The following is an 18,652-nucleotide window of genomic DNA, read 5'->3' on the forward strand; positions in this document are numbered from 1 at the left end:
ATTGGCTCGTGAACATTGTGACAAAAAAGGAAAGAGAAAAAGAACAGAAGAAAAACGAGGTTATTCAAAATTTCCTGCTGTATATTCGATCAGTTGAATCGCACGCGGAATTCAAAGATTTTGCTGAGTTCCTAACTTCTGATGATAAAGCAGAAATCAATGCAAAATGTCTTGCAATGAAGGAAGTACTTAGCAACAACCAGGTACATACGGATTCGGATCACGACACATTTGCAACATCGTTTATTATTTAACCGAATTAATTAAAGACATCTTAATATTGATTACAAGTGGCGTCGCTTTGGGACACTTTTGTCACTCCTGCCCTACTTGCCCCAATTGTCTCCGTTATATTCCATGACTCTTCCATACTTGCCATACTCGCTCCACTATTACCACTGATCACCACGTCATGTAATATTATCAACGTTCCAGTTGTGAGTGTTCAACTTGCACCATTCACCTTGGCCAACTTGTACCTTTTGCTTTTTTACCTTGGCGTGGGACGAGTGTACTAATCAATGTTCTTTATACTTTTAGCTAGGGTACTTGGTTCCCTTTAGCTAGGGAACTTGGTTTTACCAAACTTTCACTAAAATACATTGGTTGGCGGTGTATATCTTGTCTATTACAATGCACAGATGCAAATTGCAATCCCTTTTCACTGAAACTGAAAAAAAAATAGTTCAAGTTCAGATGTATAATATTAAAATGATCTGTTTTCAGGAAAAGCTTAGCGTAGAACAAATTCAGGATGTCAAAATAGAATTTGAAGACTTTGTGGCTGATATAGTAAAGAAACTCAAAGATAGAGAGCAGGTGAATGAATTAAATATAATATGGAAAAGTACCCACAGAAAGGCGGAATTTGCCCTTCATACTTCATCAAGGTAACATTTTAATAAGCGTCCAATATTATGTCATCATTGTGTATATAATGTTTCGTTACAATTGAGCGCTACCAGACACAAAAATGACAACACAAAGTTGATGATATTTTTACATATTGAAGATTTCTCCACTTTTTAAAAATATTTTCTGATTCTGATTTATTTATTCACAAACAACTTTGTACTTAATTGTTATACAAGTTTCCATATATATCATATTGCTATTTTTCCGTTGTTAGTCTCGTTGCTGGATGTTTGTTTGATGTTGTTGGAAATTTTTTTCCATTGTTAAAACAATCGATTTTAATTTTTTAATAGTTGAAGATGAAAAAGTCGCTAGACGGCCATTAGGGTGCAAATACAGTGCCGAAAAGAATAAAAAAATGGCGTGTTAGTTTGAAACTCTATTGCTTCAAAACCATATTATCCTTAACAGGAGGATCAAAAACAAAAGCTGAAAGAAGCAATTCAGAATTTCCAGGCGTACATTCAGTCCGTTCAAGAGCTCGAAGAATTTGCTCAATATGAAACATATCTAACGTCTATTGATATAAATGGAATCAAGGCTAAATGTCTCAAATTACAAACATCCATCAACGAGAATATTGTAAGTTGTGCTTAAATATGAAATATGGAAAACAAAATATGAATAATAAAATTAATTGACTTGCAAGTTCGACAAGTGCCGCATTTAGTATCTTCTGTGGAATTTGCAACAACGTAGCTTTTTTCCTAGTCATTCTGACTTGAAATTTACTCGGAAAATGTGCCTCGGTAACTGTCTGGCTTCTGTTGGTTTTGATATTCTAGTCGCTCGTAGATGAGACAGCCCGTGCTTAGGGTAACTTCCCGCGAAAGTAAGAAAGACGGCGTCTTCCTAATGCTTCTATAACAAAAGAAGTGTTTTAAGTTTTTGTCACTACTAAACATAAGAGTTGAATATTTTTCACGGTAATACGATATACAAGTAATAATTTTATCTCCAGGGAAACCTTCATTTCAAACAAATCGAAGACAAAAGAGCTGAATTTGAAAGTTTCATTCAAAGTATTGTGACAAAACTGCAAAGCAAAGCTCAGGTAATCATTTCAATACGATTTACATCATGTTAGATTACAGCGTTTCCCAACCTTTTTTGGTCGCGGACTATTTTCTCACCGACGAAAACCTTTGCGGACTCAACGTGCTTTTATTGCAACCGGACTCTGTGTGAAGAAGTAATCAAACCAAACACAACAGAATTTTAACGAATTTCAAATTCGGAAATTCGCCGCAATCAGGCGTTTGTTAAAAGAGCCGACTTTTTTTAGTGTATAAATGGCCTTTTCTGTCGCACAATATTCAATTCATGACAACGACGAGAATTTAGAAGGTCTCTCTATTTTTAATTTAATTGTGTTCGTGGTCACTCGCGGTTGCGTCGACTTGTGATAAGATGAACGCATTACTTTTTTAAAATGCGACGGCAATCTGTGAACATAATAATGTGAGAATATATTGCCCGATTATAATTAGTTTTGATACATATTTTTTTGCGATCTTGCAAATTTGTTGTCGCCGTTAGAAAAATCCTACTATCTGCTATAAATTTACAGAAAGTACAACTTGATTTGTAACTTATTAAAAATATAATTAAAGTATATCAGTAGATCGAGAAAAAAAAATTTCATCACATTGCTTTAATATTAATTTAATTGTGATCATTTTATTTTAATCTGCGGTTGTGTTGACGAAATAAAAGCAACACTACTCAAAAATTATCATGACAATCCGTGAGCACAAAAATGCGTGGTGAAGTGCCCGAATATATTTTGTTTTGATTCGCATTTTTGTGAATTCGACAAATCTGAGCTATTCGTACAACACTAATGGCGCTCCAGTACTGTACGTACCAATGTGAAGGCAGTAAAGCAAAGAATCCTAAGGGAAAATGCTCTGATACGTATACTACGGTAGCACTCGAAATTTTGCGATTTGCAATGTCTAAAAAGCGTTTTTAATCGGTCGCGGACCATCATAAAACAAAACTTATGGTGTTCTCCGTTTTATTTTTTAGTATTTTGTTTTGCCGCTTTTCAATTTAGAATAATTAGGTTGCCACCATTGACACCTGCCAAATTTTCAAATAGTAAATTGCTATTCTAATAGTTGAATATTCGAATAAATGCGTATCCCTATACTCAGTATCCAGTAATTATTGACACGATTAATGTTATGTGAATAAACTTGCTTTTTATGTTTTATGTAAATTCTAACGTAAATCGTAACTTGGCTGATGGTTAAGTTTCGCAAAAACGTTTGGGGCCGCAGTGAATTTCTGGCTTGTTGCGGACTCATTCAAACGCTCCGCGGACTCAGTTGACACCGCGGACTCGGGTTGAGAAACAATGTGTTAGCATGATTCAATATCGATTTATATATCTAAGTTTTGTTTATACTATAATAATTATATCATATAAAAAATATATTAAAAAAAATGTATTTCCTAAAAGATTATTTTCAAAGTTCATGGTCAATTACCTCATAATAAGATTTGCTCGGATTTTCTAGATGTGAAACCATGCATATATACTTTTTAAATTCATCTAATCGTTCATTCATTCTTGTTCTAATTTATCTCTTTTTGCTTCCTCCCATGCGTGTGATCCACTCACACAAATATAGGAGTTGTCTAACTGTTATGTTTCACAAAATAATATTCCATTTACGAGAAAACCAGCTGAATATTATTGTTATTCACTTTTTATTTAGATGGCTGCAGATAAGATAAAACAAGAGAGAAGAAAAAAGTGGGATGAAGCAAACAGAAACCTTCGGAAAACGTTAGATTCAGTTCGTACGCAAATAACGAACAGACATCCCGGCAAAGCTTTTTCTCAATACATCGAAAACATAAAACGTACTTGTAACCAAGTCGAAGATTGGCTTCAAAAGAGTCAAGTAAGCGTGACAATTGTAAATTATATCTGCCATGAAACATTATGTTCTTTCAAATACATAGTGACTCTCTTCCTATCAGTGGGTGGTCACCTAGTGCTTTGTTTAAAAAACTAAGTTTTCTCATTAAATAATACACTTCAGTGAGCGCCATTTAACTTTGCACAAGAAAGCAGTCTCTTTTTCTTCTAAGTGAGTGAGCAAAACCGTGCTTTGGGCAAATTTTCAAACAAAGGTAAATTTTGTATTAAACTGCTAAAATTAAATTTAAAGATTAGAACACTTGGCGGTGATTGAATCAGCACATTTAAAACGTTTTGTTGCTTCAGGGTAAGTATACACAATTACAACATTTTTCAGAAAACCATCGCTGTAGAAGAACTAGAATCAAAAGTTATTGAAGTGGAGGCGACTCTTAAAAACTTTTGGAGTGGATTAAAACAAGAGATACAGGTGAATGTCTAGGAGGGTGGTTGGAGCAGTTCAATGTTTTATGCAACAATGCTTTGCATCCACGCAGATTCTTGCAGTACTAGTGCTTGCTATCCTATCAGCATGTACAACTAACAATAGTGATTCCAGATCTAAAGATCCACCATTTGTCTTTTTCAAGCAATAAAAATGACATCTAAGTCTTTTTCGATATATCAAATTACTTATTTTAGGCATCTCAATCGTTAACCGAATCTTTTTACTCTTTAGCAATTCTTACTTTAATCGAACATCCATTTTTGGTTATGGCATTACTCACTACCCATTACTCATCCTACTCGCTAACCGCGTTACGTTATACGCGTAATTATCCTCATTAAGATTCCAGAACAAGTGTTAAAAACACTCAAAAATTCAGTTGTTTTCTGATGTGCAAACCAGGTTATCGAAGCAGAAAAGCAACAGCAAGCAGATAAAGAAAGAAAACTGACTGAAACTCGTGATAATCTCTTGGGGTTTCTAGATTCAATTCGTCAGATGTGCGAATCAGAACAAATTGCTGAAACTGAATATGCAGATAAACTAAGTGGCTTATGCAATGAAACTGAAGAGTGGCTCAAATCTGAAGTGAGTCTCAGCATTGCTTAAATTAAGACGATTTGTTTATGCCAATTTCTCATAATAAAATACTCTTATAGTTGGATACATGGTTTACATATGCATCGTTTTTCCCAATTCTTGTTGTAGTGTTTTTTGTTATTTAGTTATCACTAAAGTATGTGTTGTGATTGTTGGAAAAAAATCTTTTTACCTAAATAAAAGGCGATTACATTTTGAATGGGAAACTGTCTCTGTGACGAGATATTTCGCTGAAAAATTTACCGTTTTATTTAATTAGAGGAGAACACTTTGTATTCTGCGTTGCCATACCGCCCTTGCAATGCTTGCACCCTCAGATCTTTTTAAGAAATTTTTATCAGGCCTTGCAGTGGAGTAGAGTGTACCGAGGTCCGACATATGTGTCAGCATGTTCGAACATTGCTCTCTCGTTTACTTCTAATTTTTTTTAAGCAGGATCTTTAGTTCTGTCGTTTTCAAGATTTTGAATTTGATAAAACGATTGCTAACTGTGACTACTTTAACAGGGGATATCAGCAGAATCGATCCAAACTAAGCACGAGGAGTTGCAAGCTAATGTGCAAGAAATCAAACAAAGTATAAGCAAAATGAAACAGGTTTGTCAATCCTCTTATTTGAAGATATATTATAAGACTTGGAACAATTCTTCATCTCTGACATATTATATTATTGTATGTACATTTTCATGGATAAATAAGTTGATTGTGGCTGGATGGGTTTTATGCGCATATCAGTGATCGGAGTCGTTTTTCGTTTCTATTTGTATCGGGCGTCTTCTGGATATCCAAGACCCCTCAACATACTTTGACATATACTTTTTTTAATGTTGATTGTTGTTCGATTTTTTATGCTATTCTCAATTATTGTTAGGCCTAATAACGTATTTTGCTGTTCAGTAACCAGTATTTGTTTTCCCTCAGCCCTAAATGCCATTTTTACTTTTTTGTTATCTTTATTGACAAAGTGTATTTATGTATGGTGGAGAAATAAATTGCTGATTAGTGGCATATATTTCCAAAGGAAAAAGAAGCAGAAGAAAATCTTCGACAAAAAGCATTCGACAATATGCGGAATTATATCGACGAAGTTCAAACAAAGATCGCAACTGATGTGGAAAACGATGAGTTTACGAGACCGCATATCAATATGATTACAGAAAGCTGCGAAATAGTATTGGAGTGGGTTAAAAAAAAATTATGTGAGTTCGAAATTTATACAATATGATATATAACACCCCTTAAAATAAAATGGTGCTTGGGTTAGACTTTGGTCACCTTTATCAAACACTCACGGTGAGTAATCTAAACAAAATGTGGGGGATGGAAAAGCCACTCATATTTATTTTGTGTTAGCTTACTAAAACAAAATGGCGAGTTCCAACAAAAGAAAGTATAATACTTTTAAGAGTGACTTTTAAGCCATCTTTTAAGGACTTACGTTTACTCAACCGGAGTCATCAAAATGAACGAAATTAATGCATTGAAAGTTCAAAGTGCCCTTATATCCACTCAATTTGTTATGGTTTATTCATCTATTTATGACTTGGAATCGACCTGTGACTTGACTTGCGACTTATGATTTGGCTGCGGCTGTGACCGTGTATTGCGCTGTGACACGTGCTTGAATTCTAACATTTGCTGGAACTTATACTTAAGTCGAAACTCGACCCGGGGTTGAGGATCTGACTCAACACTTGAAAACTACGGATATACTGATTGTTAATAGATGTTGGTGGATGCAACTCTTTAACGGAGAATCTATGGTTTTTAAAAATAAAAACACCTCAGTAGAAGTGATGCGAAATTTTTGTGGATATTTCTATATTGGTATTTATTATGACATTATTTGCTTAAAAGCTAATTTTTTTTTTAAATTTTATGCTATGGAAATCTAACACTCGTTGTATACTTTCCAAGGATCGAATTACATCCGATACCATTATATCAGAGCAGCGTAATCTACGAACAACGATTGAGGATATTTATGATAAAATGCAAGCAAGCAAAATTGAGGTAAGATAAAAATATAGTAATTGCATTTGAAATTTTAATATAGAATTTACGTGCAACGAAGCTTGCAACTTTGGACGTATGTCGTTACATATAAGTCACATACGTTACATACGTCACATACGTTACATATGAGTCACTCGCATATAATGCATAAAAATACCCTATTTTGCACAAAAAATGAAGTTTACTCATTCTGGTTCTGAGTTGTCGTTTTTACATGTTTCACTTCAAATATGGCACATGGAATGTGAGGCTAAATATGGGGTTTCAATTGAGAAATTCGAAGAGGGGATGCACTAGGCGCTAAGTACCAGAAAAAAAAATTTCTGATTCGCAAAGCGGGAATGACTCAATATTACTTTTTAAAAACGCGGTGTTTCTATGTTCCTTCTTTTTGATCTACCCCTTATTTTTTCAGGCAGAAGAAAAATTTCGACAGCAAGCCCTAACTGCTGTACATGATTACATTGACGATGTTTGTAAAAGTCTGGAAGCTGAAAGAGAAACGGACAAAACAATCGTCCAGTGCATTGATACAATACACAAGCATTGCACGAATGTATTCAAATGGACTAATGAAAATTACGTAAGTCAGTCGCGCAAGGTATTGATAATTCGACTCACGGTGTCCAAGTGAGCTTTCTATGTAGGCGTACTTTCTAAGTTTGGGCTATGTAAAAGAAAGTGTACTGAATTTCGTCGGTCCAAATTATCACTGTAATTATTCCGTCCCATTCAAAACCTACAAAAAAATATGATTCAGTTGACAAGTTATTTTATTTATAATATCGATATTAAATTGTTTTCAGCATCAAATCACTGGCGGAAGAATTTTATCAGAATTTGATAACTTACAGAAAAATGTCAATGATATTTTTAATGTGTTACAAGCCAGAAAAATAGAGGTGAGATTTGCCTATCTATGGTATTTGAATGTCTTGCACCATACCTGCATATTTACGAGAGCAGTAATTTTGTGCGAAAACGTTATTTCCGGATATAGGTTTAAAGATTTATGACCAGAAGTAATTCAATTTCATGGTACGTTCTGGGTCAAGATAGGTGTAAAACTAAGAAAGTACTTACCGTAGAGCAGAGTAAAGAGCATATTTTATCTACAAAAATAATTGCATATTTTTTTTACTGATTGCAATATTCATCAGTAATTAGTATTTTTTAATTACACCATAACGAGTTAAGCAATGTCAAATTATGTGAACAACATGGGGGTAACTAGTTATGCCTAAACTATTGATTGAATGTGACTTTCGCCTATAAAACTCTTATCTCAAATATCACATATTGCAAAGACTTTTGCTGAATTGTTTTAGTTATATTTATATCAACCAGCCATTTTAGGTAAAAACTCAATAAAATTTAATTTTGGAAAAGGTTGAAGCTGAGCGTGAACGACAGCGAGCAGAAATGATAGAAAACGCGCAGATTTAATCAACAATCTCCGAGCATACATTTCTGATGTCAGATCGCTGGTTGTATTCAAACAGTTCAATAACAAATTGACTGAAGAAGATTTGAGATTAATATTTGGCCAATGTGACATTGCAGAAAGACATATCAAGGTGAATATCGCGTTATTGTTTCATCTCAGACTTCACTATGACATCGCATTATACGAACAGCTGGTACCTAGTAAATAGTTCGAGGACGTGACTATTGTATCGCAGGTTAAAATCTCGATTAAAATGCCAGATCATTCATCTGGCCCAGGGTGCAATAAATTGGGCAGTAAATGCCTGAACTGTAAAGATATTGACCCTGTGTAAATAGTAGCTCTTCCCGCAACTGCCTATACATGGAAAGTGTTTATTATGAAAGTGTGAAAATTTTATATAATCAAAATTAATATGAAACATCTCTATCTTAGTACCAAGCATAGAACAAATATTCTACCCCAACGATACTTTAAATTCAGCAGTTTTGTAAACGTTTGCTCGCATCATATAATTGATTTATTTGGTTTTCAGGAGAATTCAGATACGAACCAACTAGAAGTCCAATATTCAGATCTACGTGAACTAACTGAACACGTGTACAAAAAGTTGGAACGAATTGACGCGGTGAGATGATTTATTTAGAAATTTATTTCATTTTGAAGTTTGAATTTGAAACTTTCTACATTTAAGTTTTGGTATAGCAATTTCACTCTTCCTAGACGTGTTTGGTACTTTTAGTATTATAACGTTATCTCGTCCAAGTACACATGTGATAAAATACAGACCATATTCCATAAATTATTATTTTTTCAACCATTACTGATTATGAATATTGAATGTTTATAGTTAGAAAAAGCTGAGTTGGCAAAGAGGCAGACCGAAGAACGCAGAATGAAAGCTGAATTGTCTCAAAAACTGAAGAGTTACATCGACCGTGCCCGACGTCTTATTGTGTTTGAACCTCTGACGCATAGATTGACGAAAAGTGATAAAGCCAAAATTCAATCTGAATGCATCAAAGCTGACCATTTCTTGCTTGCGGTGAGTGAACATAGTTGGTTAAATGTTTAAAATCTTCAAAACGCTTAGGAATATTTTGTGAAGTTTATCACATCCCATACGTGCATTAGAATATAATAGTTTTTTGTTCATCATGGTGCAGAAGCCCAATTACATTACTAGTTTTCCAACAAATGCTGATTTTGAATAATAAAGTAACGTTATTACAGTCTCCGACACACAAAATCATTCAATTAACAAACTTAGGCGGCTACCAGCTAGTATACGAAATATGTCAATCTAATTATCGACTGACTGCATCAACAGCCTAAGGTCAGCCAATACAAAATCCCTTTTACTGTTTGCCTGCTTAAAGCTGTGTTTTAATATTAAAAACCCCACCAGTAGTGGCAAAAGAGTGGAGAATTAACAAAATTAAATCATGATTTTATGATGACTCGAATTTTTTTTTTTCTATTGTGGAATATATCAAAACATTTATTTTATTTACAGAAAAACCTAACCTCCTTTAAAATTGAAAGAAAGCGTAAGGAACTAGAGGAATGGGTTCAAAGTATTTACAAAAAGTTGAAAACAAGGGAAGAGGTATTTGATCTAATTGTTGCTTGCTTGCTCAAATGAGGCTATGATTTTTTTTATCAGATAATTAATCTAGAAAAAAAGATTTCCTTTGAACCCTCATAACGTGAAATCTACGACCAAATTTCAGCATTTACGACAGTATGAATTGTTGAACCTTTGCTTTCCTAAGTTCAACGTATGTTTTACATTTGAAATGACGTATGGGCTTGATGTTTACGATGGTAATCTGGAATTGGTGCGTTGGATTATCCCCTAGTTCTATAATACCATCTAGCTATGTCCTGACAATGTTGACTCAAAGTCGCTTTAACTGATCTCTGTCCCAAAAATAAACATACGTGTAGCTTCTAACGTCAGTGCATAAAAATATTATTTAGATGACAATTTGACAATTTGTTAAAACATTTTGAACATTTTAGATTGCAAACAAATGCAAAGATGATCTAGTAGAATGGAACAAAGCAGAAGGAGAGTTATCCAATTGTATAAATTACTGGAATCAATTTGTAACTCGCAACAGAGGGAAAGATAAACTAACGGACAAGTATTTGAATAGAATAGTTGAGATATGCACGGATGCAGAACAATGGCTTCTGGTTTCCTATGTATGTATAGTTTGAATGAAATATTTTTTTAAATAAATTAACCTTATACTGTTGTAAGATTTTTTTTTTGTTCACAGCAAATGATTTCACGGAGAGAACTCATCGATAAATGTTTCAGTTTGGAAACCGATGCCTGTAATATCTGGAAAAGTCTACAAAATGAGAAACAGGTTAAAATTAACCTTACAAATGTATTATTCTATTTTTTTTGAAAATATGATATTTATAAGAGATATAATAGATATAAAAGATTTGATATTTTAAATGCTTTTTGATTTGTATCAATCTCTGCGCTCAGTTTATTGTGAAATCCGTTTCAATTCAAACAAATTTAAAGCATATTGCCTATAATTATATATAATTTCATAAGGTAAATAAGTAGATGAAGAGTAAAATATAAGATTCTCAGAAAATCTTCGCTCGTATAATATTCCTTTTGCAAAATAACGAACCAATGTTGAAAATACTCGCTAAAACTTATAGATTAGTCTTTGTTACAATAATGAACAAAAAGTCGATGCCCGGAGAAACAACTAAATGAATGAAACTAAAAAAGAACTTTAAACACGATGCGTCCTAAACAACTTGATTGTTTGTTATTTAATAAAATATTTGTTTCAGCAGTCTGGAGACGACATTGAGGAACAAACAATAGAAATAGAAAAGTTTGTGGAAAGAAAGGGATTCAGCATAAAAGAAAAGCAAGAAGTATATTTTTTGTGACTTGCAATGATTTGGTCGTCAACACTCTTGGCATGATAATTGTGTTTTACACTACTAATCTTTTCTTCCAATCGAGAACATTTTGTTTTAGTAACTAAAAGCAAGAAAGATATTTCATTGCAAGGTAAACTTTGTAATACAAACTAAATACAAGATGCATTCAAACTATGGTTTGTTAAATCGCGTTTCATTTCATTATGAGGAGGCCATTAGGACATCCGAACAAAACTACTTAAAATGATAAAGCGAATTGAAAGCTCTATTGACATAAAGATAAATTAAATATTTTAACAGAATAGTTGAAATGTGCACGGATGCTGAAGAATGGCTCCTGGTTTCCTATGTATATATTTCAAAGTAAAAGTCTGATAAAAAAAGTTTTTTAATAGACACGTTTTATACTACTTTATTGAAATAAATAGATTTTGAAGCCTCCATACCGACGACAAAAAAGTCTATTTACTAATACATGTAGCAAAAAATGAAAAAACATGAGCGTACGTGAAAAATCATGAATATTTGAATAAATACCAAACCGAGCCGAGTACGTAGCAGCCTACGAGGCGCTAGAAGATTAATCTTAGTAGTGTGGGTATCGTCTTATCTTAGCTTCACTTTTATATCTATAAATATCACTTGGATCCTCATATTCTCGAACACAGTCCCATTTCTGTTTTTCCCTTCTTTGATGTGTTAATATTTAGCATTTAATAGGTTAACTTTGCAAATAACTTGATCTGGACATGACGTAAAATCAAAACAGATTTTGCATTTTTGATACCCATAATTCTTTATAACATATATCAAATGAGAAATTCATCATAAAATTATTATCAACTCTCAGAGAAGAAGTCACGAGTCGGACAGAAGAAGACGCGATGAAGCAGAAATGAGACTTCGTGATTATATAGCATATATACGAAGTTGTGTTTCAGTGATCAAACTTGAGAAAAATAAACAAAAACTTATAAGAATGTGCGGAGAAACAGAACATTTTCTGCGTACAAATAAAAGAGTAAGAAATGTCATTCTTATAATGGTTGTTATGTTACGTAGCATGTAACTTACTGGGCCATCGAGATTAGGCCTATGTCAAAGTTAAAATTATCTGTGTATTCCAAATGTTTTTATTTCAAATATAAAACATGTGAATTGGTCTACGGAAAATTTTATTTTTGTCAAGTTGAAATTATTTATAAAATTCGAACGCATATGTTAAAATATCGATATCGATAATTGTTTAAATTCACTCTATCCGTGTTATACTTTAACAAAAATTATGTCTCATGTTACATAAGCTACGCATTCTCCAGTATGGATAAACAACTAATACATTTGAAGTTTATAATCTGTCGATTTCGTGCTTTCCAGGATCTAACATGGCAAGAAATAGAAAATATTGAAATGGATATGAAGAAGCATTTTGAGTCGATTTGCTATGGATCAGAAATTGAGGTAGTCTTCTCATGCGAAAAAGTTTATTTCTAAAGATTCATATACATTCTGACACTTTGTTTTTCTTTTTGAAGTTGAAACTAAATTGAGTGAAAATAAATAAATTAAAAACTCTTACATTAATTTATATAATGGTGTATACAAGCAAAGCCACTAGTGAGGTAGGATATTGAAAACTGATTTATCTCATAGATTAAACGCGGTTCATTTACGCGATTTATCTTCGATTTTTGTATACACGTGAGATTTTGTAGATATTCAAAAACCAGAAAAAACAACATTATCACTTTCCATCTAGAATAGCAAGTATATTTGTGATCTTTTAACTATCATAATCTGAATTACCTCAGATTAGCAACATATCATGGTAAAAGCAAAGATTATATTATTTGTTCGGTTAATAGCTTCTTTATCATTTTAAAATTTGTATTTATCTTCTGTTTAAAATCCACTTACACATGCAGCCACGGAATGAAAATTATGAGCGTACGTGAAATTATAAATTATATAAATATTTACCAAACGGAGTGTCACCATCACATATCATCTTATATACATATTCATACGTAAAAATATTACTTGGATCTCCATAATGTCGAGCACAGGACCATTTCTGCCCATTTCCGTATTTGGTGTGTCATTGTTTAGAATTTAATAGATTAACTTTGCAAATAACCTCATCTGAACATGACGTAAAAACAAAACTGATTTTGCATTTTTGATACCCATAAGTCTATATCACATATATCAATTAGGAAATTCATTTTAAAATTATTATCAAATCCTAGAGAACAAAAAACGAGTCGGACATAAGAAGACGCGATGAAGCAGAAATAAGACTTCATGATTATATATCATATATGCGAAGTTGTGTTTCAGTGATCAAACTTGAGAAGAATAAAGAAAAAATTATAAGAATGTGCAAAGAAACAGAGAAATTTCTGGAAACAAGGAAAAGTGTAAGTAATATAGAGCCTATTTGTTGTTGTGCTTTCTTTGTTTCTACAGCATTTGTTATGTAACTGACGATGCCAACCATACGTTGTGCGTTCTGTTAAATTATTTTAAACTTACACTATATTTAAAATATATTCTAAGGTTAACTATTTAACTTTGTTGCGGTAACCAATGTCCAACATAGTTCAATAGCGCCGAAAATGTCACGAAATTCAATGTATTTATACGCGCCCCAAGCCCATCTTGCTGTCTAAGATACCGTACACCAGCAACATTCAACTCTAATATTTTTGTTTGAAATGGTAGTTTATTCACAACCCAAGTAAATCCACAACTAGCAGCATATTCATTCAATATATATAATTCAATAAAGCAATTATACAGGAATGGGTTGTGGTAAATGGCAATTGGCGCCTGTCCAGCCAATAGTTATACAAATACAAACAAGAGTAGTGGAGCAAATTTACTGTGTGTCCTCCTGGTTTCATGTTTCTGCCGGAGAGGCCTTAACCAATCATACAAGTCATTGAGCAGCACTGTCCACAAGCGGTGATACGCAAGAACCAAGAACTAAATTATTGGTTTTAAAGTTTTGAAAGATGAGTACCTACTAATATTGATAACTATATACGACCCCAGTGACAAAATTATTTTATTTTTCGAATATTTTACGATACCACCTATATTTGCTAACGTTTTAGAATCTAACGAGGCAAGAAGTAGAACATATTGAAAAGGATATAAAGAAGCATTTCGAGTCGATCTACTATGGATCAGAAATTGAGAATGAGGTATCTTCTCGTGCGAAAATGTTTATTTTTTACAGTTTCATATATATCATAACATTCTGTTTCCATTTCAAATTGAAATATATTGAGTGAAAAAATAGATCAAAACTCTTACATTTATTTATATTACGGTATCTACACGCAAAGCTACTGGTTAGGTATAATAGATTGAAACTAATTCATACTCATAGTTGAAACTTAGTTCATTTGTAGTTTTGATATTGAGAAATTAAAGTGATAAAACTGTTCAAACAATTTTAGCAGCGGTATCAGTTTTAAAAATGAAAAAAGCGAGATCTACCGAATTTATATCATTGCCGAAGACTAAACATTATTTTTGGATGGAAGTTAAGTTCAAAATTGATTTTGATTCAAAATAAAGAATATTTTTTTGCATAGCAAATTTCTGTACATAATAAGATACCATTTTAGGAAGGAAGTCTCAAATATGGAACAGATAGTAAAACTCATTTGGTATATGAAAAGGATAAGATCCGTCGTCGACAGAGCTGGATTTGGAGAAAAATGAGTTTATTTTAGACATTCGTTAGCTTCATGTCGTGGTCCAATCAATCAATCAATGGTTGGCGCAATGTCTATGTTGACAACGTGAATTGGGAATCAATAGAGCGATTTCAACTGGTCGGACAATTACTCCAAGCCCACCTATTGACCATTTAACTGGCTTTGATAATATTATATTAGAGACGCCGTAGTCGAAAGATTCCAAAGTGAGTAGCGTCAAAGCTAAACTCGTAATGCAAGGCAAGAAATCATACTGCAGAACTAATTTGGTGATAGGAATTGAATTTATTCTACAATGAAAATGTAGGATTTGAGTTATTCGTTATATGTAGTGTGGTTGTGCTTTGCAGAAAGAAACAAAGGAACCGCAGGAAAAAGATAAACGTGTTACCCCAACCAAATGGATAGCTGTGATTTGCAGGGTAACGCAGGACATAAGGAAAAATATGAAACAAGTTCATATGAAAATGACAGATACGGAGAAAACCAGGTTGCAAAAACTCTGTGAAGACACAGAAGAGTGGTGTGAAAAAAATCCAGTAAGTACAGTGTGTCACTAACAAATATAATACACAAGAGACTACTTCAAAGTCTGTAAAGTATATTGAGTGCTTACAAAATTTTGATATAATGAGAATCCATTATTTTTAATGATTCTGCCACTCATATTGTCCGAATGAGGTAGTTATTGTATTTTCCTGGCAATTCAGGTATTCCTGAATAGCAAAACAAAATAATTATAGTGAATGAACGTTTGCACTGTACAAGAACTAAGTATTAGTTATTCTCGAATGTGCTGTAAAATTTCCTTTCTAATTAAATAAAATTTGTAAAACAGCATGCTAAAAAGGAAGAAGTTGAATTTAAACGCAGAAAACTGGAGAAGCTGTGGAACAATACACTTCAGAAGATAACGGCACGAGAAATAGTAAGATCTTTCAAATGTTTGTAATATTACAATTGCGTATTATATAGCTGTCTTGATCTATGGTGTATTTCCATGCTGGAAGTATTAGTAATTTAATACAACCACGTAGAAAATAGAATTGAAATTTGTTATTCGCTGCCAAGTTGGCTCTTCTATTCTTAAGATTAGTCGCTGCTCATGTCAGACTCGCTGCTTATAAAGGCCATAATGCGAGCAAACATATGGAATTTTGATGATGACCGTAAAATATTTGGCTAAAAGCAATGTTTCTCAAATTGTAGTTAGAGCCTCCCTGTGGTCGCCGAGCGGTTTCCTGAGTGCTACCAAACAATCACTAGGTTATCTTGCGACACATAAAATTTGATGGGAATGCGTTAAAGCACAATTTGGTATGTTATAGTAGATCATTTTGGATACATGATAAGCGATGAATTTGGGGGATTAGCAATTAGCATGGGTTTGCGCAAACCGTTTCTGGGATGTTGTGATATCAGCGAATAGCATCTTGTTTTCTTGTTTTTGACACACTACCGAAGCAACTAGGTTACGTGCAGCGCGGCTGACACCCAACGTTTTATTTAGCGTTTTTGTGGTTATGTTTTCTATTGATGTAAAACGTGTCATGTTAATGTAGCTAACGTAGTGACATGAATATATTTTCTGATGTTGGGAACCTGTTATTAATGAGTTTGATCTAAATAAGAACCCGTTCTACAAATTTTGAATATCTCCACTAGTGATAGCTCTGAAATGCAAAGAAAATTTATTTTATATTCTTATTTGCTCTCACTTTCACAGACAGAAGCAATATTACAAATATACTTCCCAGCAGTCGGAATTTTTCGTTAAAAAAGCAAAACAGAATTTATCACTGTATTAACAATAATTACTTTTCTCTCAATTTCTATGATATTATTTGATATTTACAATAAAAAGTAATTTGATTTCAAACATCATTTTGATTTTTTTTCAGAATGACGACTTTGGGAGATCACCTGATACAATATATTTCTTACACGTAAGACTTGCTTCTATTATTTTCTATTTATACCACCTAAAATGAAATCTTAAAGGGTAATTTTGTTGTTCCAGATTGCTTTTATTTTACATACTGAAGTATGTTACTGGAAACGCTGTATACAAACCCTAGGATAGGTTTCATGTTTAATATGGGAATATATGACCAATTGATTGTTCCAGAAGCGTAGGATATTGAGAGGATTAAACTGTGTTCCAAATTAATTAAATAAATTTTTTTCCTAACCTATTACGTATAAAGTATCAGGCCAATACTATGTATTATCAAAATATTTCATGTCATATATAAATAAAAAAGGATGTATGTATATCCATCATATGTTTTGGGTACGTAATGCCACATTCACTTTCAGGAATACAGACACAAAAATAAAAGGAAAGATCTTAATGATTGATTCCCAATTGAACTTATTTTTTTTCGGAGTATATTAAGGAATGTCGTTTACAAAGTTAATAGGACGAGATAGCTTTTCAGGTCTCGTATGAGAATAAATTACCAGTTAATTGTTGCACACGCTCAGGATATTGGAAAGATTTGATTCTGTTTCAGATTGAAGGAATGTTTTTTCCCCAGCGTAATACATGAAAGCGCCAAATACTATTTAATGTCAATATAGTCTATTTTCCTATTTTAGGCAAATATATAGCTATCATGTAATTTGAGAGCTTAAGGCCGCACGTGGAATCCTTTTGTATTTTCTCATACTTTTGCAGCCAGAAGATAGCAAAACAGCTCTTTTAAAATTTGCACGACTTGCTAGAAGAAAAATTCACAGCCATATTTATAAAACCCAAATTCCGGATTCCGACAGAAACAAAATAATATCCAAGTACAATGAAGTCATCGAAAGAGTATGGGTGAGTACTTTTATTTAACTTGCTGATGAAGGTTACGTGAATTAGTAATATAAAGAGCGAAAAGTCACTGTTCATCTTCAAATCAGATTTTTGGGTTAAATTTTCCTTTATTGTACAGTTTTAGCTTGTTAGTATGCCCTCATTGTTTATTATACTTGATCCGATGTAAATTTCTAATTTTTATACAATGCCCAATCTGGCCTCTCGCTCAGTACAAAATACCATTGATATCTCACGATATTTATGAGTTTACTGTTATTTCGAAGGTTCGCTGATATTATTGTTATTATTATGTGCTGCAATTGCTTGCAGGATTTGAAGCGTCCGCAGTCGGAAACTATTTACCATTTATTTTTTATTTAGACCAAAGAGAGGGCAGAAATAGAACTAATGGAATTCAAGCAACTTTGCATAAAGGTTTTCAAAACAGTTGACGAAAAGGCTGATCCTCAACGCATTGACATTGAAAGACGCTGGTACTACTGAACTAGAACGACAACAAAATTGAATAATTCGGCTTTGTATTATCTTGCTAACTTCAGAAAAATAACTAATATTTATACCATTAAGATATATCATCTATGTTTGTTTCAGTTCCAATATATCTGTATATAATCAGTCAAATTCTAGTATATATAATATATATACATCTTTATTATCAGTATTTTGTACGATATTTTAACGTGATTTTGACAATTTGCTCCCTTTGAAAATATTTGCTTTTCATTTATCACTAACATCTTTCAACTCGACTTCTAACATTTTTGTTAGAGATGTAACAATAAATATATTATAATAATTATTAATGA

At 32.9% G+C, this 18,652-nt stretch overlaps 2 protein-coding genes across 2 annotated transcripts; both read left to right on the forward strand.

Moving 5' to 3' along the window:
* Positions 1-28: 28 nt before the first annotated feature.
* Positions 29-7,373, forward strand: LOC120342839 (uncharacterized). The gene is made up of 11 exons (XM_078111264.1): positions 29-203; positions 727-819; positions 1,327-1,497; positions 1,877-1,969; positions 3,642-3,830; positions 4,188-4,280; positions 4,701-4,886; positions 5,405-5,494; positions 5,919-6,096; positions 6,815-6,910; positions 7,329-7,373. Coding segments are annotated over exons 1-10 (1,122 nt in total). The 5' UTR covers positions 29-176; the 3' UTR covers positions 6,817-6,910; positions 7,329-7,373.
* An 8,062-nt stretch (positions 7,374-15,435) lies between these two features.
* Positions 15,436-18,588, forward strand: LOC120343176 (uncharacterized). Its single transcript, XM_078110480.1, has 5 exons — positions 15,436-15,558; positions 15,858-15,947; positions 16,921-16,965; positions 17,700-17,843; positions 18,207-18,588. Exons 1-5 carry the CDS (start codon positions 15,466-15,468, stop codon positions 18,327-18,329), a joined length of 495 nt encoding a protein of 164 aa, XP_077966606.1. The 5' UTR covers positions 15,436-15,465; the 3' UTR covers positions 18,330-18,588.
* Positions 18,589-18,652: the final 64 nt, after the last annotated feature.

This window comes from Styela clava, chromosome 3 (assembly GCF_964204865.1).
Source record: "Styela clava chromosome 3, kaStyClav1.hap1.2, whole genome shotgun sequence".
Classification (NCBI taxonomy): Eukaryota; Metazoa; Chordata; class Ascidiacea; order Stolidobranchia; family Styelidae; genus Styela; species Styela clava.